Source organism: Erpetoichthys calabaricus, chromosome 16 (genome assembly GCF_900747795.2).
Source record: "Erpetoichthys calabaricus chromosome 16, fErpCal1.3, whole genome shotgun sequence".
Taxonomy (NCBI): Eukaryota; Metazoa; Chordata; class Cladistia; order Polypteriformes; family Polypteridae; genus Erpetoichthys; species Erpetoichthys calabaricus.
Genome location: NC_041409.2, coordinates 13,087,340 through 13,115,164, shown reverse-complemented (window position 1 = coordinate 13,115,164; position 27,825 = coordinate 13,087,340). Strand labels below are relative to the sequence as shown.

Genomic DNA, 27,825 nt, shown 5'->3' with positions numbered 1-27,825 from the left:
CAGTAGAACTGCGACCATCTAACTAGCACTGCAGCCTGTTTGCACTCTGATTGTATACATTAGTGTTGTACTTCTTGAAATTTGCTGCATTTTATAACAGAGTGAAAAATAATATCAAGGGAATTTATACATTTTTATATCTGAGGATTGGCTCCAGCAGACCCCTGTGACCCTGTAGTTAGGATATAGTGGGTTGGATAATGGATGGATGGATGGATATATCTGAATCTTACAAAATGTTAAGCGTTATGGTTTTTTGTTCCAGTGAGAATGAATGAATGAATGCCTGGTAGATTTCAATACACAGCAGTACACTTAAATATAGCTTTTTTATTTACAGATGTGTTTTTATATTCAAAATAGGAATATAAAGCATAGTTGTAGTTACACTACAAATAAGTTAAGCTAACAGAACCAATGTAGCATTTTAAAACTTACCAAAAACAATAAAAGCAATAATAAGACTTCTATTCGGGAGGGTTTTCAGCAAATGCTCTCTCGTGGCCAGCATCTCCCAATTCTGCACTGCTGTCATCGCTTGGCGATTGTGATTCTCGATTTTCATAGACCCAAAAACTATTAATATCTATGAGGATACTGACAACCGTGTCTCCTTGGTTACTATTAACCAAGTCTTGAAGAGTAATCTTGTAAGGGTCTTTGGGCCGTACCATGTCAAATATTTCATCCTTAAGTAAAAAAGCAAAGAAAAAAAAAAATTATTTTTCTTTTGAGAGACTAAGTTTTAATGTTAAAATTAGATTAGAAAAATAAGTGTCTTGCCTTCACATCTTCAAAGTTTACCATCTCCTGTCCATGTAAGATGATTTCCTCCTGGATTGCCTGTGCATGAAAGAAAATGAATACTTAAGTTATTTTGTACTTTGTCAAATGCTCTGATTTATTGAGTAAAACTAATCTTTACATAGCAGTAGAGACATTATTTTACAGTTCAATAGTAAACCAAAAACTCTGCAGTCTTCTGTCGAGGCCATTAAAGTAACGTCTTATTTTTTGAGAGACTGATTAAAATCCTGTCAGGTGCATGTATTCAAAAAGGGGAATGTTTATGATAGTTACTACTTATTTATTTTTGTCAGGAAATGTGACCGTTAACTCACACAGCCAGCTGCTACTGCTGCACCAGAGGCTAGAAGTTCATGTATTGTTATTCTATAAAAGACTTCTGGACTGCTTATGCTAAATAGTATCAATAAGAAAAGCCACACACTAAATAACACCACCTGCACTGCAAAGACAACGTTCATAGTCACATTGAGTCCGTTCATTTAAACTATTCAGCATTTTCAGAAAGAGTTAGAGAAGCACAAAGGCTGGCTTCTTCAGAAATCTAGCTGCCCAAAGGCTAGAAAAAGGACAGTCCACAGTAACACTTTTGTTTCTCTGCAATCTTTGGGAAGAGTTTTCACGCTCCTATTCAATGGGTTTCTTTTACTAGACCCCCTTAAAAGGAGATGCTACACAGTGCTAAGAAAAACGATTGGTGTTTCCACTCTGAAATGCATCTACTGATCCATTTTGCGCCGACATATACTGTCAAGTTGGTACGGCTAAAGCAGTAAATAATAATAGGCTGTGTGAAAGTAGATGCTGTATAGACTCACTCGGAGGCACGTGTAAGAACACAAAGACTTTTATTTTTCTTCACCTGTAGGGCACGTCTTCCCCGTGATCCCAACAGGCAATACACAGTCCCAAAAGCACTTCAACTCAAAATCTTCTGGCACCACCACTCCTCCCGTCTAGCTTCGTCCTCCACCTTCCGACTCTGGCTCACGAATGGAGGGCGGCGGCCCCTTTTATGTTCCCTTTATATGCCCCTTTTATGGTGTGGCGGAAGTGCCGCACGAGCACCTGGAAGCACTCCGGGTGTCCCTGGTTTTCCTTCCGCCAGAACCTCCAGGTGTGGCGGAAGTACTGACGTCCAGGGCTTCATAGGAATCTGGGCGCCCCCTGGCGGTGACCACGGGCCCCTATAGGATTGAGCTTCCATGCTCTGTTCCCGTGGTCCCCATACCAGGCGTAGTCTCTCTCCCGGTCCTTCCAGGCGGTCCCGGCTGGGTACTGCCCCCAGCCGCCCGCCACAACTGACATTAACAGAAAGTGATCATTCTAATTCTGAAGCTGATTACTCTACCAGTTTATGGTAGAGCCTGCCTTGGTGGCATCAGTACCCACAGTGCACTTGTGTGTCTTTCGGGTGTTGGATGAAACTCACACCGAGAGACTGTGCCTAGAATGGGATCTGAACGTGAGACTCTAAGGCTGCGAAGGAGTACTGCTAACAATGGCACCACTACAACGATACTAAAAAAACTGGGGGTTATATAGTCTGTCAGTCACATATGTTTAAAGGGACTTAACAGGTTTTCTAATTTTATTTTTTCGACAAAGTACTTTATTATCTACTATATAATAAAATACTATAGTGTCTGTTTTGCATAGGGTGGCACAGTGGTAGCGCTGCTGCCTCGCAGTTAGGAGACCCGGGTTCGCTTCCTGGGTCCTCCCTGCATAGAGTTTGCATGTTCTCCCCGTGTCTATGCCAGTTTCCTCCCACAGTCCAAAGACATGCAGGTCAGGTGCATTGGCGATCCTAAATTGTCCATAGTGGATTATCCATCCATCCCGCTGAATCCGAACACAGGGTCACAGCTGCTGGAGCCAATCCCAGCCAACACAGGGTGCAAGGCAGGAACCAATCCCGGGCAGGGTGCCAACCCACCGCAGAACACACACAAACACACACCAAGCACACACTAGGGCCAATTTAGAATCGCCAATGCACCTAACCTGCATGTCTTTGGACTGTGGGAGGAAACCCACACAGACACGGGGAGAACATGCAAACTCCACGCAGGGAGGACCCAGGAAGTGAACCCAGGTCTCCTTACTGCGAGGCAGCAGCGCTACCACTGTGCCGCCCAGGTAAAGGTTTATTATCTAAATTAATGAGAGGAACAAAACTGAATGATCACATTTAAAAATCATAACAAATGAAAAATACAACTGCATGGAAGACAGAAGTAAAATGTACCTTTTAGTAATTCAGTACTAAAACACCAGTTGCTGATTAAACAAAAAAGAAACAAATCCCTAGTGGATTAATGGATTAATAAAGTATCCATCCATCTATCTATCTAGTGTGTGGGTGTGTGCCCTGTGGTGGGCTGGCGCCCTGCCTTGTTCCCTGTGTTGGCTGGGATTGGCTCCAGCAGACCCCCCCGTGACCCTGTAGTTAGGATATAGCGGGTTAGAGAATGAATTGGAGAAATTCGTAGCTGAATCTATTCTCCAAAATAACTGGAGAGGACTTTAAATCAGACACCGAGATAACTGCTGCTTATCGCATACGGGGATGGAACAACTCTACGCGTAGGACTTTTATTGTACGCTTCGAGAAGTTACAATCTAAATTAAATGTAATGTCACTTCTATATTTCCCACCTTCAATGTTTATTGGTTTTCGCAGTTTATTGTAATGTATGTGTGTAGTTTAAAATGCAGAGCATATGTTGAATCTGTTATAGATTCTGTTTTTATCATATTGTAAGTACTATTTAGGGGACACACTAACATTTCGCTGTACATCTGTGGAGTGACAATAAAAGGCATTCTATTCTAAGCACATCCATGGTTTGATTTTAATTCAGGTCTTAAATTTAGGTTGAATCACCAAGGGGCCCAAACCACTCTTTGGGCACGGAATCATCCAGAAAGAGACGATCATCATATCAATTTATAGAGTGCGGCAGGCAAGAGAGGTACGCTCTCCCTGTTACTCGATTCTGAACTGTTCTGGTAGCGTTACTGAAGTCCAAGTACTGGTATTGATAACAAAGTCAAAATGTTAGTACTGATGCGATACTGCGGGGCGCACACAAAGTCAAGTTAGGGATAGATTCTGTCTCCACCTCATCTAGGTCTCCATGGTTAGATTTTATGATTTTTACATCTTTAGCACTGAATCAAAGTGAGATGCAACCTAAGTTACAGAAAAATTAATATCACTTGTAATCGGTGCATGGCAGGAGTACTGGAGACATCCATCCATCCATCCATTTTCCAACCCGCTGAATACGAAAACAGGGTCACGGGGGTCTGCCGGAGCCAATCCCAGCCAACACAGGGCACAAGGCAGGGAACCCATCCTGGGCAGGGTGCCAACCCACCGCAGGGACTGGAGACAATGACTGTTTATTCTCATTCAGCCATTCATGTGAGGCCGCCACACATTCAAATGGCTCCATGGAACAGCCTGGCCTGGAGAGAATCATCAGATGGTACAGTGCTTCATATACAATTTTCCATTTGTAATTTGGATTATAAAGTTACATGGTTCTAAAACTAAAACTCATTTATTTAATTTATTCTAAAACTCACATGGTCAGTGGAGTAATTTGGATAAAACGACTGTTGGCAATTTTTTGAAAATCCTCATAGGTGGAGGGTTAACATATGGATTGAATGTCTTGTTTTTCCTTTTATGTATTCTGCGCGAGTGTACGTATACACATGCAGTTCAACAAGAAATATCTGGTATACATTTGTAAATGTCCAAACACAGCCTAAAGAAAATGTTACAGCTTTGTACTTTAATTTCTTCTTAACAGTGAATTGAAAGAGTTGGCCAAGAGTGATCACGACTAATGCAGCAGTTGGAAACGTAAAAGCTGCTCGGCAGACACTGCACAGTTGATTTATTTCCTTGAGTACTTCACTGATAGCTTTTGAAAGATAACTATTTACAAAGCAACAAATAGAATTTTTCTATGTTTATGACATTGAAGTCTCCAATTCAATGTAATTAGTAATGTCAATTCATTACTTCTAATCACTGAATATAAAAAATGGTTGGGGTCTTTTTAAATCTATCTACTTGTACTTGCACAAACCAGGGACGCCGATCACTTACCCTGAAAAAGTAGTTGAGTGAGAAGACATTCAGGTAACCCTTATTTTCAATGTCTAACAGCTTAAAAATGTATTGGAGTGCTGCTGGCTCTTTTCTGTTCTCCAAGGCCAGCACAAAATCCAAATACGTTTTATAATCCTGAAAAAGACAAGCGTCAAAATGATCAACTGTCACTATGCTGATTTATTGAAAGAAGACTTTCTGGGGGGAAAAAAAAACTTCCTTCCACGAAGCATAAAAAACATTTTCTTGAGTGACTGTTGTAGAATGACAGATACTGACATTTTACTTCTTTCTCTAACTAATCGTAAAGCACAGCCAAGGGTATATAGTATAGTATGGTGAATTCACTTTTCTGAAAGCCTCACCTCACATGATTGTTGGAATAGTTAAACCAATGTGGTAGAGCCATTGCTGTTCTGGAGTAAGAGCTGCCAGTTGAAGTGGTCTGAAGTTCTACAGATGACTTCCCATGGGGCAATGCACCAGGCCCAGCGGCATAGCAGAAGCTGCAGACCTGGCTTCTTTTATCTTGCCCCTTATTGGTTAACCAAGTATTTGTGGTAATTAATTAAATGAGGGTATTTCTGTAACTTGACGGTTGTGAAATATAAAATCTGATACTTAGATTCCCATTATGAATGAAATGCCTGCAAGAAGGCAAATCAAGAAAACTACAACAGTTGGATAAGAATTTTGTCTTAACTCATTTGAACTAATCTAAGGGTCCTGAAGGTTCCGTCTTATTTCATGCACTTATGTATGGCAGGTTAGTAGAGCAGTCAAAATTACAGCGTTAATGCATTCAAATTAGTTTCAAAACTATAACGCATTCTTAATCACATTTAGCACATGTGTTGTCCCACTTGCCTTGCCACGTAGACCAGTCCATTAACAATGGCTAAGAAAGACATAGTTTATTATCACTGCTTTCAATTTAAGGCTCTCCCTGATGGTTTCAAGACAAAAATGTTGATGTATGTCATCTTAGCTCTGATTAAATTGAGTAGCACAGTAGTAAAATTTCTTTAGCTTGCTAATAAGGACAAAACATTCTTCTGTTAAAAACAAATATGAAATATGTTAATAAGAAAAATCCACGTCAGACTAAAATCAATACATGTACAATTGGATCCATGTCTATGAGTGAAACAAAATCTAAGGCAGGGGTCTCCAACCTTCTTCCCCGACCCCGAGAGTTACTTTTACAAAATGAAAATGGCTGAGAGCTACTCATGTTTTCTAACGTTTATTCTCATAGCTTATTTCAACCCAAACAAACTGAATAACCTCATTTTGCCTGAAGATTTACAAAATGTTGGTGTCCACAACTCACATTTTGCATTAAAATGTCACAAAAAATATTTAGTTCACCTGCAAGTGCATTTTGTATGTCTGTGTGCATGTTCTAGTGTATCTCACACTATTGAATTAAAACATGAATGCTGTCTAAACTAAACAACGCAATTCCAAATCCACAGATAGGACTTATTCATTTGTCATTTTGTCCCATGTCACTGTGTCACTTTATTCACAGGTCCAGTCGCATGTGTGATGTGTGTTTTAATTAGTCAGATGACTGGCACTGCATGGAGTCAACAAGAGAGACAGGTGTGTGGTGGAGTGGAGCCACTGAGGTTCACTCTTATGGAGTCATTTCAATGTTCGTCTGTCAGTCTTGTTCTGAACTTTGATTTCATGACATTCATGTCAGACTCACAGAGGTATGGAGACCCAAACAAAGAAGGCATTTTCAGAGCTGCTTGGTGAAGATTCTTATAGTGATCAGGCTCTACTAAGCTCCAGAAATGCTGAGAATGCTGTTGAGACTTTAACTGCACATTATTTTGAAGGTTTACTAATATATCTTATATATAATTTGCCAGTCTACTCACTCACTCACGTCTGTCTGAAGCCGAATGCACAGTCGCCTTCTGCGCAGCTGCCCGAAACACCTTACGAGACCGACATCGCGGCAGGCGGCGGATTTACGGCTGCAAAAATTGAAAGAGAAAGGCGACTTCGATTAAAGCTCCAGAGGCCTGAAAGGCGATTTCGACTACAGCTCGAGGCCTAATTACGCATTCATTCAATACACCTATATCAGGTTTGTGGTGCTTATACTTACTACTGTTCCACTCGTGCCCGTTTCATCTTACGTTGTCAAAACAGGCTCTTTGTCTAATAATATATAAAAATCAATGTCTGTATGTCTGTCCGCTTTTCACGAGAGAACTACTTAACGGAGTTAGATCGTTTTTTTTCCTACAATTTGCTTGAACATTCCAGTTGATTTTGTGACTTCTCTCATTTCGCTATGTATCGTAGTTCACTTGCAGTACTGATTTATTAACGTGAATCAGAGATCCACGCAATGGGCCGAGGGGAGGGGCGCCTTCCTCACTCAATTGCCAGCTTCGGGGGGTGTTCCTTAACTCTGCTTAGCTAGCGAATGAGAGAACAACTGAATTCAACTTTGTTTGATATTTAAAATAAAGGGTTACTTAGGTCTTGATGAGTTTGAGTCCGGATATTCTCTTAAGTGTATGCCACATTGAAAAGATAGATTGCAATTCAGATTGTGGATCATGATCTTGTGTTAAAAGGACCGTGATATGATTTTTTGGAAAGATCGCCCACACCCTAATTTGACTAATCAAGTTTTCAAATTTATGTAGGATTCATTAACCCTTTGGCGAGCTACTTGGAAAGGGGGCGAGCGACATGTTGGAGACCCCTGATCTAAAGAGAATTGAAAAATGGACTGCATCAGATGGTAGACGTTTACAAATAATTGAAGAAAAGGTCTGAAAGACGTCATTCAGATAGACAGTTCTAACAATTCTTAGTGTCGTGTGAGACAACTGTGTCACATTGTGATCATTTATATGAAGGCCACAAGTCCATTTGAGCAGCTAAGGAGCTGTAAGGCAGTGACATTCACAGCAACAACTAAAACCAATTCGGTTAAGCATGAAATTAATTGAATGAAATTACACAATTAACAAATATACTGTATATACTCACGTATAAGTCTGGTCTTGAAACCCGAAAAATCGTTCATAAAATGAGACCCGACATATACGCTCGTTCAAAAATGCGACACTTAGTTTTTTTTTTTTTTATATCTTCTTGCCTCCTCCAATCTCACATCAGTTTCTCAAACACATTAAATTTTGTTGCAACACAGCAGTTGCCAAATTCTTTCGCTACTTCAACGACGTTTAATTTAAAACCAGCTTCATATATTCTTCTGATCAAACGCTCCATTGTAAATAAGGGATGCTCTTACGATACAGGTGTATGAGGGTGTGAGATACAAAAAACACAAATCAGTGCAAACGTTGCTCCGGAATAGTTTGGGTATTACCGTGTGGCTATGTAGGCACAATGGAGAGAGAGGGGTTAGGAGCTCACGCTGATAGAGGGCATTGCCGCACCCACATAGGAAAAAAAAAAGGCTGTGCGCTCCAATGGTTACTGTCTCAGGTGGGATTTAGCATATCATACTCTGTTGGACCAATAGCGTGAGTTTTCTACATTTGACTTATACGACCAACATTATAAAATACCAGAAATTATACGGTAAAATCATGTCCCGACTTATCTGCGGGAGAACTTATGCGTGAGTATATACAGTAATTGTTTGACAGCCCTAAATTAGTAGGACATTTTTTAATTATGGACATTAAAAAAAATATTAAAATACACTGAAAACAATGACCAAATGTAATAAAGTATGAGAAATAGTATTACTCATAACTTTATATTACCGTAGTCTGTCCAAGATGAATACAGAAGGTTTAAGGTAAGTTAGTACTGCGGTACTCCCTGACCACAGCAGCGGAGAGTGGTGATGTGACATGTTCCATGTTGTCATCTCATGCAAGTACTGTGTACACATGACAATAGTGACCCTATAAACTTTTACTTTAAGAAAGTGCATGTGGACAACTGCAACACTGGGATGGGTGCTGTTTTTACAAAGAGAAAAGTGCCCAACCTAAACACTTTATATACTCATGGTGATTAAATTAAGTTGACCGGATGTAAAAGGTTAGGCACACCTACATAGTACCACGATACTACTTTTGTACTAAATTAACAAAGTTTATGCAAAATGGCGGAAGAAAAAATAATCCTTCAATTCCAGCACAACTACCAAAGTACAACTGTATTTTTCTATGGAAACAACTTTAAGGTCCATGAATGTTAAAAGGCAAACTGAATTCATAACACAATACAATGAATCCAATGATATCAAGTTACCATTTCTCCATCATATGTGAGGCACTCTTGAAAGACACGGTCAAGAAAAACATTTGTCAAGGTCCCTGTACCAAAGCGTGACAACTCTTCTTTGCTCAGCATCCCGTTGTGGTCTTTGTCCAGATTTAAATACTGCCCTACAAAATTGACACAAGCATAATAACTCAAAATTTCAGTAGAGTCAAAAATGATTATTCATATATTAAAAGAGGTATCCATCCATATTACATCATATTTGTTTAAGTGATGTGTATATGCAATACCATAAACACGCAGGGCAGATGGAGCTGAAAACCAGTTGGATTCTTGACTTTCTTTGGAAAGCTCTTCATCTCTTAGCTACAAGAAATAAACATTGTGTTACTAAAGTATTTAAAACATAATACAATAAAAGTAAACAAGTCAAACACACACTTTTACAGTATATTGCTAGAAATATTTCAATTAACAAGTCAAGTCAAGTTGGGGAGCATGCACTGGTACAGTGTGTTGCCGCACCCACTACACATCGAAACACCTCAGGATCCCGGTTGGCAACCCCCCAGGCAGACACGTGGTCCAGTCCTACCCTCTGGAAATGACCATCTATCTGCAGCAGCCAGCTGTTACGTGGGCGACCCCTTGGCCTGGTCCAGCCACTCGGGTCCCCAACAATGAGGATCTTATGAGCCGGATCACCCTCGGGGAAATGCGCCACATGGCCGTAGCGCCGTAACTGACACTCCCTAACAATGCAGGTAATGTGCCTCATTTGGGACTCCGTGAGCAACCGCTCATTCGACACAAAGTCAAACCAACGGTACCCAAGGATTTTCCGGAGAGACACAGTACCAAAGGAGTCCAGTCTTTGTCTCAGGTCACTGGATAGCGTCCATGTCTCACAACAATATAGTAAGACAGGAAGCTCCAGGACTCTAAAGACTTGGACCTTCGTCCCTCTGCATAGATATCAGGAGCGCCACACACCCCTTTCCAGCGACCTCATGACCCCCCATGCTCTTCCAATTCATCTACTGACTTCACAGGAAGAGTCACCAGAGACATGAATGTCACTACCAAGGTAAGTAAACTTCTCAACAAGGTCAATTAACAACACCAAATGATAATTGCGGGAGCTACAGATTTTCACGTATTTGTTGTCCATGGAATGAATAAGAGTCTATTTCCCAAATGTGTATTCCCAGTTCCAAAAAAATTAGACGGCAATTCCGGCCAAATAAAAACAGCTGCCTAAGACATACAATTCCCTTGTGTTTATTAGTTATGTTTGCATGTTGTACGTAGGATGGTGTGATCATGAATGCCAACCTAGAGTTGAAGTACAGTATACAGTGGTGTGAAAAACTATTTGCCCCCTTCCTGATTTCTTATTCTTTTGCATGTTTGTCACACAAAATGTTTCTGATCATCAAACACATTTAACCATTAGTCAAATATAACACAAGTAAACACAAAATGCAGTTTTTCAATGATGGTGTTTATTATTTAGGGAGAAAAAAAATCCAAACCTACATGGCCCTGTGTGAAAAAGTAATTGCCCCCCTGAACCTAATAACTGGTTGGGCCACCCTTAGCAGCAATAACTGCAATCAAGCGTTTGCGATAACTTGCAATGAGTCTTTTACAGCGCTCTGGAGGAATTTTGGCCCACTCATCTTTGCAAAATTGTTGTAATTCAGCTTTATTTGAGGGTTTTCTAGCATGAACCGCCTTTTTAAGGTCATGCCATAGCATCTCAATTGGATTCAGGTCAGGACTTTGACTAGGCCACTCCAAAGTCTTCATTTTGTTTTTCTTCAGCCATTCAGAGGTGGATTTGCTGGTGTGTTTTGGGTCATTGTCCTGTTGCAGCACCCAAGATCGCTTCAGCTTGAGTTGACGAACAGATGGCCGGACATTCTCCTTCAGGATTTTTTGGTAGACAGTAGAATTCATGGTTCCATCTATCACAGCAAGCCTTTCAGGTCCTGAAGCAGCAAAACAACCCCAGACCATCACACTACCACCACCATATTTTACTGTTGGTATGATGTTCTTTTTCTGAAATGCTGTGTTCCTTTTACGCCAGATGTAACGGGACATTTGCCTTCCAAAAAGTTCAACTTTTGTCTCATCAGTCCACAAGGTATTTTCCCAAAAGTCTTGGCAATCATTGAGATGTTTCTTAGCAAAATTGAGACGAGCCCTAATGTTCTTTTTGCTTAACAGTGGTTTGCGTCTTGGAAATCTGCCATGCAGGCCGTTTTTGCCCAGTCTCTTTCTTATGGTGGAGTCGTGAACACTGACCTTAATTGAGGCAAGTGAGGCCTGCAGTTCTTTAGACGTTGTCCTGGGGTCTTTTGTGACCTCTCGGATGAGTCGTCTCTGCGCTCTTGGGGTAATTTTGGTCGGCCGGCCACTCCTGGGAAGGTTCACCACTGTTCCATGTTTTTGCCATTTGTGGATAATGGCTCTCACTGTGGTTCGCTGGAGTCCCAAAGCTTTAGAAATGGCTTTATAACCTTTACCAGACTGATAGATCTCAATTACTTCTGTTCTCATTTGTTCCTGAATTTCTTTGGATCTTGGCATGATGTCTAGCTTTTGAGGTGCTTTTGGTCTACTTCTCTGTGTCAGGCAGCTCCTATTTAAGTGATTTCTTGATTGAAACAGGTGTGGCAGTAATCAGGCCTGCGGGTGGCTACGGAAATTGAACTCAGGTGTGATACACCACAGTTAGGTTATTTTTTAACAAGGGGGCAATTACTTTTTCACACATGGCCATGTAGGTTTGGATTTTTTTTCTCCCTAAATAATAAAAACCATCATTTAAAAACTGCATTTTGTGTTTACTTGTGTTATATTTGACTAATGGTTAAATGTGTTTGATGATCAGAAACATTTTGTGTGACAAACATGCAAAAGAATAAGAAATCAGGAAGGGGGCAAATAGTTTTTCACACCACTGTACACAGAATGAAACGTTTCAGTCTTAGATAAATAACCCTAAAGGACTAAATACTAATAATTTGTTCAATCATCATCATCGTTGTCGTCATGATCATTACTGGTTTAAGTCATTTTCTGGGTTTATCTAGATTGGCCAATAGCCCCCTAGATCTTTTTTCTCCATAGTCCTGGGCATCACTTGTGGTAGCACTCTCCAAATCCACCTGATCATTCTCACCTTGTACTTCCTGGCTGTGCTTTATGTTCTGCTTTCATTGCACATTTCTCATTCCCACAGACCATACAGCTTCTCACACAGCTTTCATAAACGTTTCCATTCAATTCCAGAGACACTCCTTTAAAAATCAGAATCTGGGATGGCTCCTAGAATTCTTTCACCCTGCCTATCACTGTTGTATCTGCACCTTGGTTTAAAGTCAACATGTTACCATAGTAACAGAACTTTTCTGCTTTCTCCAAAATGGCTCCATTACTAATACCAAACCTTCCACTCATGCTATCAACATTCTGCCTCCCTCTCTCATAAGTTATGCTTGGTGCCTGTAGAGTACCCTTCACACCACTACTTTTTATATTCCCTCTTCTATGACCCTATGAATTGGATTGAGTTTCTACCAATACCTCTGCTACACACTCAACCATGCACCCAACTCTTCAAAGCCTACTGCCTCTTCAATTTAAATATCAGTTTGGTCTTTCCTGTATTTGTCTTGAGACCTTTTGCATCCAAACTAGCTTTCCATTTCCATATCTTCTCCTTTAACTACAGTTCACTTTTTGCCATTACAACAAGATCATTAACATACAAGAGCTCTCATGGCAATTCTTTAATCACTTCTCTAGTCACCGCCTCCACCAATACCACAAAAAGCAAAGGATTCAAAACAGTTCCTTGGTTCATCCCAATGTTCACCTCAAAACTCTCCTTAACCATGGTCTTCACCACCATTCATGCTTCCTCATACAGTGACATCATTCATCAATAACTATCCTTCACAATGCCCACGTCACCACCTCTCGTGTCAGACTGTCAAATACTGTACAGGGTGAGGCAGAAAGGACGGACATCTTTTGAAATGGCTTGAACTCACCACTAGGTGGAGTGACAGATGTGTGGTAGGTGGCGTTAGGTTCACGAAGTCTTAGCATTTTTTTTATTTTCTTTTTAGTTGAAGCCATGGAGCCGTGGACGATAGAACACCGTGTTTTTGCGTATGATAGTTTTGTCAAGAACAGCCAATCTATTACTGCAGTTCAGCGTGAGTTTCGTTGACATTTCAATATCCACAGAAATAAAGCTGTTCCCGCTCGTAACACTATCCTGCGTTGGGTTAAAGTACTTCGTACACGAGGTACACTAATGAACAAAAGACTGCCAGGGGCTACAAGAACGGCACGTACCCCCGAAAATGTGGAAAGCGTATGACTAGCCCTGCTGCACAGTCCAAGTCGATCTGCTCGGAAGCATTCTTCTAAACTTGGCCTCAGTAATCATTCGGAGCGCTATATCGAGATGATAAACAACTTATTTTTACCTGAATTATGACGAAAACGTATTCCCATCCGGCGTGTGTGGTTTCAACAGGATGGGGCGACAGCCCACACAGCTAGAGCATCAATGGATGTTATTCGCCCTCTCTTCCCTGGTCACCTCATTTCCAGGTTTGGTGACATTCATTGGCCTCCTCGGTCCCCTGACTTATCCATGTGCGATTATTTCTTGTGGGGTCACCTCAGGAAACATGTATACGAGCATAAGCCCCATACATTGGAGGAACTGAAGGAAGCCATTTGTGTGGAAGTCGCCCAAATCAACAGAGCGATGTTGAAAAGAGTGGAGGCCAACTTGCATTTCTGAAGGCGTTCATGGATCAGTGATAATGGACACCACATGGGAGATGTTGTTTTCCACACTTGATTTTGTCAAATGCTATTTCAATATGAACTCAAATCTTTCAATAAATTTCTTTGTAAGAAAAAATTAACAATTTTGTTATTTTGTAAAAAAAACGTTCGTCCTTTCTGCCTCACCCTGTACCATCTCCATATCAACAAATACATAATGCAGTGTTTTTGCCTTCATCGGATACTTTTCCAATACTTTTACCCTTCTCATGCATGAATGCAAATTTAATTTTTTTTTAAATCTTCACTTGATCCCCGATTGTTTTCTCTAGTATTCTCTTAACCGCCGTCATAACAAGTTTCAAAACTCTAATCACTCAAAATGACCTACACTTCAATAGATCATCCTTTCCTTTGTATACCAGAATAAGCACACATCTTTTTCCGTCTTCAAGAATTCAGGCCTGTCAACCATTCAACTTTAGGATCTTCTACTTCCTTCAGCATTTCTGACACCATTACAGTTGGGCCTGGTACTTTTGAACCACATCCAATTTGTTCACCTCTTTCACCAACTTTGTCATATATTTCAGTCTAGGCATCCTTTTTTTCATAATAAAGAAATTTATCTTTTAAAATGTTATACTCTGGACTTTGTCTAGTGTTGCTGTGACAGAACATGGAAACCACTCTATGGTTCTGATTAGATATACCACTAGTTGCAGGCTGCATTTGTTATTCCATTTGACTTACAGGTGTGCCTAACCTTTTATTATTAAGACTATATTATCACAGCAGTATCTTAACTTTTTAATCTTCTATAAAGTGACATCATGGATGATACAGCACAAAAAAATGTTTACCTCTAACAAGTCATCCAGGTAACTGCATGCTAAAATATCCTGGATTTTGATTTTGCCTATGAAAGATACACAAAGAACAAGACAAATATTAATTCATCTTCAGCTTAGTGTCTAGGAACACACAGTATTGATTTCATTATATATTTAGGTAAACAAAACTGTAACATATTTGTAACAAATAACAATAACTCATTAAAGAGTAAATCAAATTCTGAAGACTACAAAACTTAACATTCTTGAAATAAATTACTCCAATATAGGGACCTGGGCGGCACGGTGGCGCAGTGGGTAGCGCTGCTGCCTCGCAGTTGTGAGACCCGGGAACCCGGGTTCGCTTCCCGGGTCCTCCCTGCGTGGAGTTTGCATGTTCTCCCCGTGTCTGCGTGGGTTTCCTCCGGGCGCTCAGGTTTCCTCCCACAGTCCAAAGACATGCTGGTTAGGTGGATTGGCGATTCTAAATTGGCCCTAGTGTATGCTTGGTGTGTGGGTGTGTTTGTGTGCCCTGCCCGGGACTGGTTCCTGCCTTGTGCCCTGTGTTGGCTGGGATTGGCTCCAGCAGACCCCCCGTGACCCTGTGTTCGGATTCAGCGGGTTGGAAAATGGATGGATGGATGGATAGGGACCTATCCCAGCCTATCCTAGAAGCACTGGGTGCAAAGCAGGAAACAGCTCTGGACAGGGCGCCAGTCCATTAAAGGCCCCACAATCACAGGGGACAATTTAGAATCACCAAACAAACTAGCCAGCTCGTGTATGGCGATGTGGGAGGAAACCCCATGTATTCAAAAGGAAAAAAAATGTGTAAACTCCACAAAGAAAATTTACTGGGAGGATCCATAAGGAAGCAGCTCTACCAACAGAGCCACTGGGCCTCTCATTATGAAAATTAGCATTATAACATTAAATGCTAACAAATTACAAAAAAAAAAAATCATACTGGGACACACACTGACAGATCATATTGGACAATCAAACATATTAATCAAATGTTTTGACAGCCTTGCAGAAGTTACTTTCTCAGGGAGAAAAATACTATGAAACAGTTATCTGATACAAATTCCAGTTTTTACTAAAATGCTTTCTTCAAGCCAGAATTTTACAAAAATACACATATGTAAGATCAAGTTTGTATTTCCTATTTTTATTGGAAACTATTTGCGCAGTATTGCTGAAATGCCAGAGTTAATAAATGAGGTGTGCAGCACAAATAGTTCATGTTGCTGTCTCACAGGTGCAGTATCCTAGGCTTTAATTCCAAATATAGGCAATGTACACATGGAATTTTCACATTTTCCCAGTGTCTGTTTAAGTTTTCATTTGGAGACATACAAAACTAGCCTTGGCCGAGTTTGAGTGTGGATGTACTGCAATGTATTAGTGCCTGCCTGATAGTGTACAGGACAGGCTCTAACCCTCTCATGGCCCCAATTTGGATTATGAAAGTTTGAGATTTTTATGTTAACAAGTTAGCTGGTACACAAAGCAAATCACATAATGTTCTGAACACTTGATATTGTTGCTGTTTAAATTTAATTTTGTCTCTTACACTTGCAATGGAATCTTAGAATTGTCAGACAGACCTTAAGTTCATCCCTTCCTAAAAAATGTACAACTTCCAAGCAGCAGTGTAGAATAGAATTTTGTTGTGACTGGAGTCTTTTCCTCTTCTGCTGTCAACTACACTTGTCTTGCAGTAATTTACATTACATCTTTTATAGGATGTTAAGCTCAGACCACATAATGCTAATATGAGTTGACTATGTGTAGGTCTGGACACCATGCTACAAAAAAGAAGAAGAAAAAAAGAAAAAAGCAGCACCAGAGCCTGAGCAGCGATGAGCAACCAAGTCTACATCCAGGGTGTCATGATCAGGTTAAATTTTTGGGGTTTTGCTTGCTTTTATTTAAAAATGATATGTGCTCTATGTTGTTATTGGCTCTGTTGTTCTGATCACATCCCGTTTTTCGAGGGGCATGGCCTATGAGGTCACGACCTCCGGTTTATCGGTGCAATGGGATTAAAAATTCAACTAGGAGACTCATTTCTTTATCCAATCTGTGGATACAATTTCATAAAAATAAGTTCCAACTGCTATTCGTCTCTTCGTGCCTTTCTGAGTTTTGACTTCTTGCCTCATTTTTGACTTTGATTCTTGCCTGTCTTCTAGGTTTTGGTTGCTATTTTTATTTGCTTTGTTTTGCTTTTACAAAGATCTCCCAGTTCTTCTCTGAAAATTTTCACCTGTCTCTTTGAAGGCAGGGCATAATAGTAAAGGGTATGTCATATTCTAATAGGTTAAAAGACAGAAACATCTTTATTCTTAAGCAGAAAAGGTCATGTGTAAGCATAGAATTTTAATGCAGACTTTATTTACTCAAAAGTAAATGGAAATTAAGGGGAAATTGTAATGGTATCCAAGAAGCACTTCATTACAGAAAGGGTTGTCAAAATCTGGGAAAACAAACTATCAAGAAATATAGTGAAATGGAAATGGGTGGGAAGGAGCTCGACCCTATCTCCGCACCACTGGGAGCAATACATTACATAGTTCCTGACAGGATATAGTCCAGCACAGACCATACGCACACTCACTCCAGCCAGCTTACAGACATCATTTAAATTAACACACCTTTTGAACGAAGACTGCAGTACTGAGAATAAAACCAAAGCCAGTAGACTTTAAATCGGTTCCATTTCCACATGTAACTCACTGTTTTGACCTTAAGCATGTCATTGTAAAAATATATAAACAGTTGCAATATAGATGTGGATTTGCAAACTGCTCTGAACCTGGGAAAACCACTGCTCAAACATACATTTAGGTCCATAAATATTTGGACAGAGACAACTTTTTCTAATTTTGGTTCTGTACATTACCACAATGAATTTGAAATGAAACATCTCAGATGCAGTTGAAGTGCAGACTTTCAGCTTTAATTCAGTGGGGTGAACAAAACGATTGCATAAAAATGTGAGGCAACTAAAGCATTTTTTGAACACAATCCCTTCATTTCAGGGGCTCAAAAGTAACTGGACAAATTAAATAACTGGAAATAAAATGTTCATTTCTAATACTTGGTTGAAAACTCTTTACTGGCAATGACAGCCTGAAGTCCTGAACTCATGGACATCACCAGATGTTGGGTTTCCTCCTTTTTAACGCTCTGCCAGGCCTTTACTGCAGCGGCTTTCAGTTGCTGTTTGTTTGTGGGCCTTTCTCTCTGAAGTTTAGTCTTCCACAAGTGAAATGCCTGCTCAATTGGGTTAAGATCAGGTGACTGACTTGGCCATTCAAGAGTTTCCCACTTCTTTGCTTTAATAAACTCCTGGGTTGCTTTGGCTGTATGTTTTGGGTCATTGTCCATCTGTATCATGAATCAATTTGACTGCATTTAGCTGGATTTAAGCAGACAGTATGTCTCTGAACACCTCAGAATTCATTCGGCTGCTTCTGTCCTGTGTCACATCATCAATAAACACTAGTGTCCCAGTGCCACTGGCAGCCATGCACGCCCAAGCCATCACACTGCCTCCACCGTGTTTAACAGATGATGTGGTATGCTTTGGATAATGAGCTGTTCCACGCCTTCTCCATGCTTTTTTCTTGCCATCATTCTGGTAGAGGTTGATCTTGGTTTCATCTGTCCAAAGAATGTTTTTCCAGAACTGTGCTGGCTTTTTTAGATGTTCTTCAGCAAAGTCCAATCTAGCCTTTCTATTCTTGAGGCTTATGAGTGGCTTGCACCTTGCAGTGCACCCTCTGTATTTACTTTCATGCAGTCTTCTCTTTATGTTAGACTTGGATATCGATACGCCTACCCCCTAGAGAGTGTTGTTCACTTGGTTGGCTGTTGTGAAGGGGTTTCTCTTCACCATGGAAATGATTCTGCGATCATCCACCACTGTTGTCTTCCGTGGACGTCCAAGTCTTTTTGTGTTGCTGAGTTCACCAGTGCTGGCTTTCTTTCTCAGGATGTACCAAACTGTAGCTTTTGCCACTCGTAATATTGTAACAATTTCTCAGATGGGTTTTTTCTGTTTTCGCAGCTTAAGGATGGCTTCTTTCACCTGCATGGAGAGCTCCTTTGACTGCATGTTGTCTGTTCACAGCAAAATCTTCCACATGCAAGCACCACACCTCAAATCAACTCCAGGCCTTTTATCTGCTTAATTGATATGACATAACGACGGACTTGCCCACAACTGCCCATGAAATAGCCTTTGAGTCAATTGTCCAATTACTTTTGGGCCCCTGAAATGAAGGGATTGTGCTAAAAAAATGCTTTAGTTGCCTCACATTTGTATGCAGTCGTTGTCTTCACTCCACTGAATTAAAGCTGAAAGTCTGCATTTCAACTGCATCTGAGTTGTTTCATTTCAAATTCATTGTGGTAACGTACAGAACCAAAATCAGAAAAAAGTTGTCTCTGTCCAAATATTTATGGACCTAACTGTAATACCATATTATTAGCTATATTTAAACAGCACTCGGGCAGCACGGTGGTGTAGTGGTAGCGTTGCTGCCTCGCAGTTAGGTGACCCAGGTTCGCTTCCCGGGTCCTCCCTGCGTGGAATTTGCATGTTCTCCTCGTGTCTGCGTGGGTTTCCTCCCACAGTCCAAAGACATGCAGGCTAGGTGGATTGGCAATTCTAAATTGTCCCTAGTGTGTGTGTGTGTCCTGCGGTGGGTTGGCGCCCTACCTGGGATTGGTTCCTGCCTTGCGCCCTGTGTTGGCTGGGATTGGCTCCAGTAGACCCCCGTGACCCTGTGTTCGGATTGAGCAGGTTGGAAAATGGATGAATGGATAAACAGCACTCTGAGCTCATCACTAAAGAGTGTGCTTTGAAAAAAAAAATTAAAAAATTAGAACATTCATACTGACCTGTACGAAGAGGATCCAAAAAAAAGAAGAATTTACGAACAGCCGTACAAACATAAAAAGAGTAGAAAGATTTCTCCAAGCCCCCCAGTTGTGGCAAAGTAGGGATTAACTCCAGTATATAATTCTCAAGGTCCTAAATAAAAAAAAAATATATTAAATCATATTACCATTTTTAGAAAATAAAAATGAGAAGTTGTTTGTATTCAAATATTACTATCAAAAGTGTTACAGTCCTATGACATAGAACTGAAATAAGCAGGTTTGATAATAGTTGGACTGAGTGGGATGCGTTTCTGAAGTTATGACACATAACACTTAATTATTATGCACTTATCCTGCAACTGGTTCTTATCAAAGAAATATAGTGCATCCGGAAAGTATGCACAGCGCATCACTTTTTCCACATTTTGTTATGTTACAGCCTTATTCCAAAATGGATTAAATTCATTTTTTTCCTCAGAATTCTACACACAACACCCCATAATGACAACGTGAAAAAAGTTTACTTGAGGTTTTTGCAAATTTATTAAAAATAAAAAAATTGAAAAAGCACATGGTGGTGGCAGCATCATGCTGTGGAGATGTTTTTCAGTGGCAGGAACTGGGAAACTAGTCAGGATAAAGGGAAAGATGACTGCAGCAATGTACAGAGACATCCTGGATGAAAACCTGCTCCAGAGCACTCTTGACCTCAGACTGGGGCGACGGTTCATCTTTCAGTAGGACAACAACCCTAAGCACACAGCCAAGATATCAAAGGAGTGGCTTCAGGACAACTCTGTGAATGTCCTTGAGTGGCTCAGCCAGAGCCCAGACTTGAATCCGATTGAACATCTCTGGAGAGATCTTAAAATGGCTGTGCACCGACGCTTCCCATCCAACCTGATGGAGCTTGAGAGGTGCTGCAAAGAGGAATGGGCGAAATTGGCCAAGGATAGGTGTGCCAAGCTTGTGGCATCATATTCAAAAAGACTTGAGGCTGCAATTGCTGCCAAAGGTGCATCGACAAAGTATTGAGCAAAGGCTGTGAATACTTATGTACATGGGATTTCTCAGTTTTTTTATTTTTAATAAATTTGCAAAAAGCTCAAGTAAACTTTTTTCACGTTGTCATTATGGGGTGTTGTGTGTAGAATTCTGCACTGTGCACTGCAATGGAATTGAACCTGCTCAAGGTTAGTTCTTTACTCATGCTTGAATCTGCTGTTATAGTTTGCAAGGTCTTTAATTAATTGCAAAATGTATACTATCATCTTTACTTTTCTATAACCAGGTAGTAATGATAATTACAGGAATGATGATTAATGTAATTCTAAAATGCAGGTGTATGGTGGGAATGTGTAGGATCTTTAGAGAGTGTGGATGGATTTGGAATCAATTCTCATACATAGGCAAAAACTCTCTGCTGTATCACTAAATTAATGTACTCACGGATTCCCTGAAGTAACCATGGCCGGCAAAATCATAAAGACTGAGGCCAATCCTTGTTTGGTGAAGCCATACTGGTAATAAATTAAAAAGAGATACACACAGCATTAGAAACTATTACTTCAAATTAAAGTGGACAGGTTTTTAATTTATTCTGAAGGATGCCTCACCATGTAGCCTGGCAACTTTAAACTTTATATTTATTATAAAGCTTTAGTCAAGAACTTGGCAACAAAAAAAATCCAAAATTCTGCACAGTATTTAATTACATTACAGTAAAGATTGAGTATAACAAACCTTTTCGCATGACGTAATTAAAGAACTGTATTAATGATATTCTTCCATATGGATCGCCATTTAAAAGTTTTGCAAAAACCTTGGCTTTAAAGAAATGCCTGTTGAGATTAAAAGATGAGACATTTTACTTGTTATCAGAAAGGATATATCAAGATTTTGAAAAATGTCATAAAATAGGTATTTGTGATTTAAAAAACTAGCTTATGCTTAACTTTATTGTTGATTATAACTAATATGACAGACATAGATGGCTTTGGTCATAGGCACAACACTGAGTTGTCCAAATCTTTAAATAAATAATAACTTTAATTTTCAACCTAGTACATGTCATTGCTAACAATGTTAATATGGCACAATTACAATAAAGAAGGTTTTGGGATTTTCTTTTTTTTTGGTTTGAACTACAGTTGACTGGAAGCCACACCTACAACTCCACCATGACACACCTCAATATTGTACATTACATATATACAGTATATATAAACAAATCACTGTTCTTTGCAAAACAATATTTCTACAAGGCCTCAGAAAGAGAAAGTAGGGATTATTGCTTAATTCCATTTTTACACACCGACAATGTAAACCATAAGTACTTTCTCTGCAGAGACTTAGCATCAATCTGAAAGAAAATGGGTTATATTTTGAGTTGCCTTCTCTGGCCATATTTTTGACATTGTTGGGTGAAATGTAGCCAAAGGTACTGTGATGCTGGAATGATTGTTGCAGCAAGAAACTCTCACTAGGTTTACACTACTTTGATACTTAAAAAAAAACAAAAAGAAAAACAGCTTTCCCTGTCAATGCTTTTATGTAGGATATTATAACATGTATATACACAGTACAATGGCTAACCCTGCCCTCTGGCCTGCAAAGGTCATGCGAAAAGACAATTTCACCCAAGGGATTAATACAGTGTATCAAATACCAAACACCACATAAAGTACATGAAAAATAAAATATTCATCAATAACTGTATAGAATGTTGGCTGAACAATGCACTCAACAGTAAGAAATATAGGGTTCCAGGGGCAAAAGTTGGCATGGGAAATATGAAGAATCTGACTGGGAGTACAGTATAAATAAGAAGAAACCAATACTAATTAATGGAAAACCCAGTGACTGTGGAGGAGATGTACCAGAAAAACACAAGTGTCATGATACTAAGGGCATAAGCCAATACCACGACAACCACTTTAAATCCATCTCTCTGTGTATATTAGGTGGCTTTTGGAAAACCCTCCAAGGATTTGACAGGGTGCTGCTCACGACAGAAAACAGCTGTTTGCCCACAGGCTTGTACAAGTAGCTACACATTTTACATTGTAGAGGTCAACAGTTACAGATGATACAGGGGAACACTGAACTGGCAGGACCTGGTGTTTTGCAAGGCATACTGTACCTGATCTCAGATATAAATTCAGGGACTTTGCAGAGAAAAGCCAAGCAACATGACACCTTTTATTGGCTAACTAAAAAGATTACAATATGCAAGCTTTCAAGGCAACTCAGGCCCCTTCTTCAGGCGAAAGCTTGCATATTGTAATCTTTTTAGTTAGCCAATAAAAGGTGTCATTTTGCTTGGCTTTTCTCTACATTCATAATGGCTAACACGGTACAACACCCTGGGACTTTACAGGAAACGGTTTAAAGCTCTGGTTTAAAAGGCCAGCCACTGCCAGATTGTGTCCAGTGTTGCTAAATGACTCTAAATCTACATTATCCCAGATCAGACATGCGATGGCAAGCACTATAGATTTAGACTATCACAAAAAAACAAACAAAATAAATGACATCATGAAATAGCAGACTGGTGTGAACTGAAAAAAAAAAAAATCTGGACATAACACAGGTTTTAGGTTAGGGTTTAGGAATTTTTTCAAGTGAATTTTATGGTGAACAGGTGAACTTTATAGTGATATAGGCAGATTTCTAAATCAAAGTGGTAATTAATATACCATTTATACGTTACATTATAATGGGTAAGACTTTAGAGGTGGTTTGGCTTGCAAGTTGAAGTTACTGTACCATTAACAGTTGTTACCACAGCAGAAACCAATACTATATTTACTTACTTAATTTTAGGTTCTGATTTTTCACCAACTATTAAGAAATTACTATAGTTAATCATGGCTTCTTCTCCAGTCATAGGTGGTGTCTGGTGTTTATCCAGAAGGAACCACAAATTCTAAATAAAAGAAAATATCAATTATTAGAAAATCATATTTACGGAGTTAATATATATTGCATTATTGTATTTCAAAATACAGCATAAACAATAATTTTAATAATTTCAAAGTAATTACAACTACTCTAGAGTAAGCATACACAGTTCCTTGAAAACATATTTAACCCTCAATACTATTTTGATACACTGTTGTCATCTGTTATCATTTTCTGATTGATTCAATTAAGATTTTGTGCTTAATGATTTACAAAGCTTTAAGTAACAATTTTCACAAAATAAAAACCAGAAAACATCACATAAAAAATATTATTCATGCACCCACCCACCCCCAATAACTGCAGCCTTTAATCTGCCAAAATATTTTACCTCAACATGTCAAATAAACTGTTAATGGGCTCAAACTGTGTGAAATTAGTAGCTCAGATGCTATATGAGAGGAAAAATAAACACTGTATCTCTATATGATCTTTCACCATAAGAGCAGTGTAAAACAAATAAACTTAAATTTCACACAAAATCATCCTAAGTAAGCCAGAGATCCAAGTCGGAGTATACACTACAAAACACATTTCCAAGACACTGAATATCCCTTGCTGCTCAGTGCCACCTAAGTAATATAACTGAAAAAAATACAAAATTAACAACACTACTTAGATTTAGCCATCCTTCTAAACTTAGAAGGCTCTTCTAAGAGAAGCTAGTGGAAGACCAGATCTAGCACAGAATAGGTTACAGAACTGAGTAGATGCCATTAAAGTTGTTGATCATGGATCAGCTAAAAAGCATTCCAAGTCAAGGACCTTTATGCAAGAGTGGCAACGAAAAACTTTTTATCTACAGAATGTTTGCAAAATGTCTCCTAATGATATCGAAGGGAAAGTCTTGCGGTCTCATTAGAATAATAATGTGGGACTTTCTGGCCTGAATAGTAAGTGGTGTTTATGTGTGTGATTAAAATCTACACAGTGTACCACCCAAGTTATGCCATCCTGGTTTTAATCCATGACTGGCATATTTTGTTATGAAGATACTGATCAGTAGCAGGGACTGAGAGTTCTTGGCATGACTTGCATACAGATGAATAGAACATTGTAGTATATTATACAACAATCAGGATAATGCATCACAGTAATACCAAAATGGAGGACTTTCCAGAAGCCAAATAAGTATAAACATGAAACCAGTAACAGGCAAAATCATGTAAAAGTAACCAGTGACAGTGACCAACATTCATTCCTCTTTTTTTCTTGATCCTACCAAAGAACCCAAAAAGCCAAACTGGATATTCACTCACATATTCTGACTAATTGATAGTTTCACTGGATTCAAAAGGTACCACATGAGAGGTTGGGCATCAAACTAAAACAAGTGGGAGTTCAAGGCGTTGTGGGTAGATGAATGCAAAACTGGCTCAGACAAAGGAAGAAGAGGGTTATAGTGCGAGAAACCATATCAATATTGGCGGACATTAAGAGTGGTGTTCCGCAGGGGTCAGTGCTAGGGCTGCTGCTATTTTTAATATATGATAAATGATTTGAATAGGTAAAAGGCTGGTTAAGTTTGCAGGCGATACCAAGCTAGGTGGATTGGCAGATATTCTGAAATCCACTGAGTCATCACAGTGGGACTTGGACAACATACAGGCTTGGGCAGATTTATGGCAGATGAAATTGGATGGAAGTGTAGCAAGTAAAAATGTTAGGCTTGAATACACAATGGGAGGTCTGAAACTCAAAAGTACACCTTATGAGAAAGACTTAGGAATCATAGTGGATTCAACACTATCAATGTCCAGACAGTGTTCAGAAGCCGTTAAGAAGGCTAACAGAATACTAGGTTAAATAGCACAAAGAGGTTATGCTCAAATGTACTGGTTAGACCTCATCTGGTGTACTGTGTACAGTTTTGATCTCCAGACTACAAAAAAAGACAAAGCAGTGCTGGAAAAAGTGCACAGAAGAACTGGGCTACGCACATACATACATATACAAAAATTCAAACAAAATGTTTTTAATGATGGGAAAATGATAAATGATCTCACTGTGAACTGTCTGAATTACATCTTTTATGATCAGGGCACATGTTTCCATTATTGTGGCAAATGATTACAAGAAACATCCCTGTCAAATGCAGGGAGAAGGAAAGTTAATATCACCAGCTGCTGTGGGAAATGTCATTTCACTAACAAAAAATAATTTTAAATAGTAATGCTTTGCCTGCAACTCTTCGTTATCCAAAAGCTCTCTGCTCTTCCGTTGTAAAGAAACTGCTCTTGTTTCTTCTCGTAATTTCTGTAGCAAATATTCTTCCTCTGTTGGCAGCTTAAAACAAAAAATACAGGTTAAGACATTAAATATTTTTAGCATAAAATCACAAAAACTTAAATATCTAACATCGCATTTACATGGAGTAAAAAAACATATATAGATGACCAAACAAAATTACACCAGCAACTTATTCATAATTATTAACAAGAATAATTCTGTAACTGGAAAAATACCCAATGAATGAGTGTGAGGAAAAAAAGTACGTTTTTATATATAAATGTTTATTTTCAAAACGCAAAACAGTACAATGGCAAACTACTCCAACAAACAAATAACAATATAACAGATACAAGATAAAACAAATTTTAATAAGATGTAATTCTCTAAACAACAAAGAAAAAAGTGTTCAGAGTCTTTTTACAAAAGACAATGAATAAGCAAGAAACAGAAATATGATTCTCAAACTATACTTAACTAAATTACTTACTCTGTAATAAAATTTGGGTATAACTTTATAGGAATGCTTATCTTTCCCTCCACCTTTCCATTCTGTGTAATATTTAGTAAATAATTCCATTTCTTCATCATTCTTTTCAGGATCCATTTTTTCACCTGGAAAATATAACAGCAGCACACAAAACTATTTTTATTACTTTCAACATGGGATTTTAAATTTATAAAATAAATAATGTGCTTCTTGCCCTGTGATGCATAGCCACCACGTTATGTGATTCCTACCTTGTGTCCAGTTCTCCCTGATGGGCTCTTTCCCCACAAACATATACCGAATTTAGGAGATGAATGGACAGTATGGCATTTTTTTTTTTTTACAATGTCCATGCATTTTCCTTGTGGGAGTACTCTTTTCTCCCAATTCAAAAATTGTCTCCCTTTCTGATGAAGGTCTCCATGTATAACCTGTCATATTACATTCAGGTTCCGGCTACAATAAAATGTTTTGAGCTAAACTTCAGATCCTGGCCCGAGTTCTGCTGTGTGAATTTCACATGTTCTTATAATGTCAAAAATTAAGTCTACATCGAACTAATGTGTGTATGAGTATAGGTGTGGCTCCTCATGTTACAAGTATGGTAGGTAATGGCTCCCTTAAACCCTTACTTGCATAAGCAAACAAAAATGGGTTGATGGATGAGAACATACGAGAAAATTCCTAAGGATCATATCACTGTTCATGCTATTCTGTCTGCGGTAGTTATTAATGCTATAAGCAGATAAAAGAAATGTCAAAATCCAGATCATCTGTACGACTAAGAGTTATTCATTTCTTATGAGGCACAGGCAGAATAACCAGATCCAGGGGTGAATTTCAATCCACAGGGTTATGTATAAGGATTTCAGGATTTACAAAACACCCTGAAACAACGCCAAACAGTTCCTAAACTTTCCTATTTCGGTTTATATATGACGAGCTCAACGTCTGTTATTGCTTTGAAATATAGTACAACTATGGCAGGCGGAAGATTCACAAAGCATCTCTAAACACACATCTGTGACAGTCGTAACAAATATATATAATGTGAAATAAACTAAAATGCAATAATAAATAACATATTTTACAGTTCTGTTATGAAGCATACCACCCCTTGCTCCTCTTCTGCTATAGGTCCCAATCAGAGCAGTGTATTCACTACAGCCTTTTTTACTAAAATTATAATAATTACTCGATTACCTTTTCCAGAAGTCTCTATCCTACTTTTCAGTTTCTTTTTCCAGTCCATGATCCTTTTAAAGCTAAGCTTCACAACGCTTTCACGAATTTCTCAACCTCCCATAATGTCGCCCCGGCGCTTCTCTGTTACCAAAGCCCCGATCTGAAAGACAATTGGCTGTCATCTAACTAATGGGCGTGACATTTACGTCACGCCTACGAGAACGTTCTTG

The 27,825-nt window shown here is 39.2% G+C and overlaps 1 protein-coding gene across 1 annotated transcript; it reads right to left on the bottom strand.

Moving 5' to 3' along the window:
* Nucleotides 1-310: 310 nt before the first annotated feature.
* Nucleotides 311-27,812, bottom strand: ppp2r3c (protein phosphatase 2, regulatory subunit B'', gamma). Its single transcript, XM_028821789.2, has 13 exons — nt 27,614-27,812; nt 26,411-26,535; nt 25,873-25,977; nt 23,544-23,656; nt 21,472-21,569; nt 21,178-21,248; nt 19,747-19,879; nt 14,863-14,918; nt 9,469-9,544; nt 9,206-9,342; nt 4,937-5,074; nt 784-843; nt 311-689 (listed from the first exon to the last, which is right to left on the bottom strand). The coding sequence occupies exons 1-13, from the start codon at nt 27,660-27,662 to the stop codon at nt 468-470; spliced, it is 1,383 nt and encodes a 460-aa protein (XP_028677622.1). The 5' UTR covers nt 27,663-27,812; the 3' UTR covers nt 311-467.
* Between the last annotated feature and the right edge of the window lie 13 nt (nt 27,813-27,825).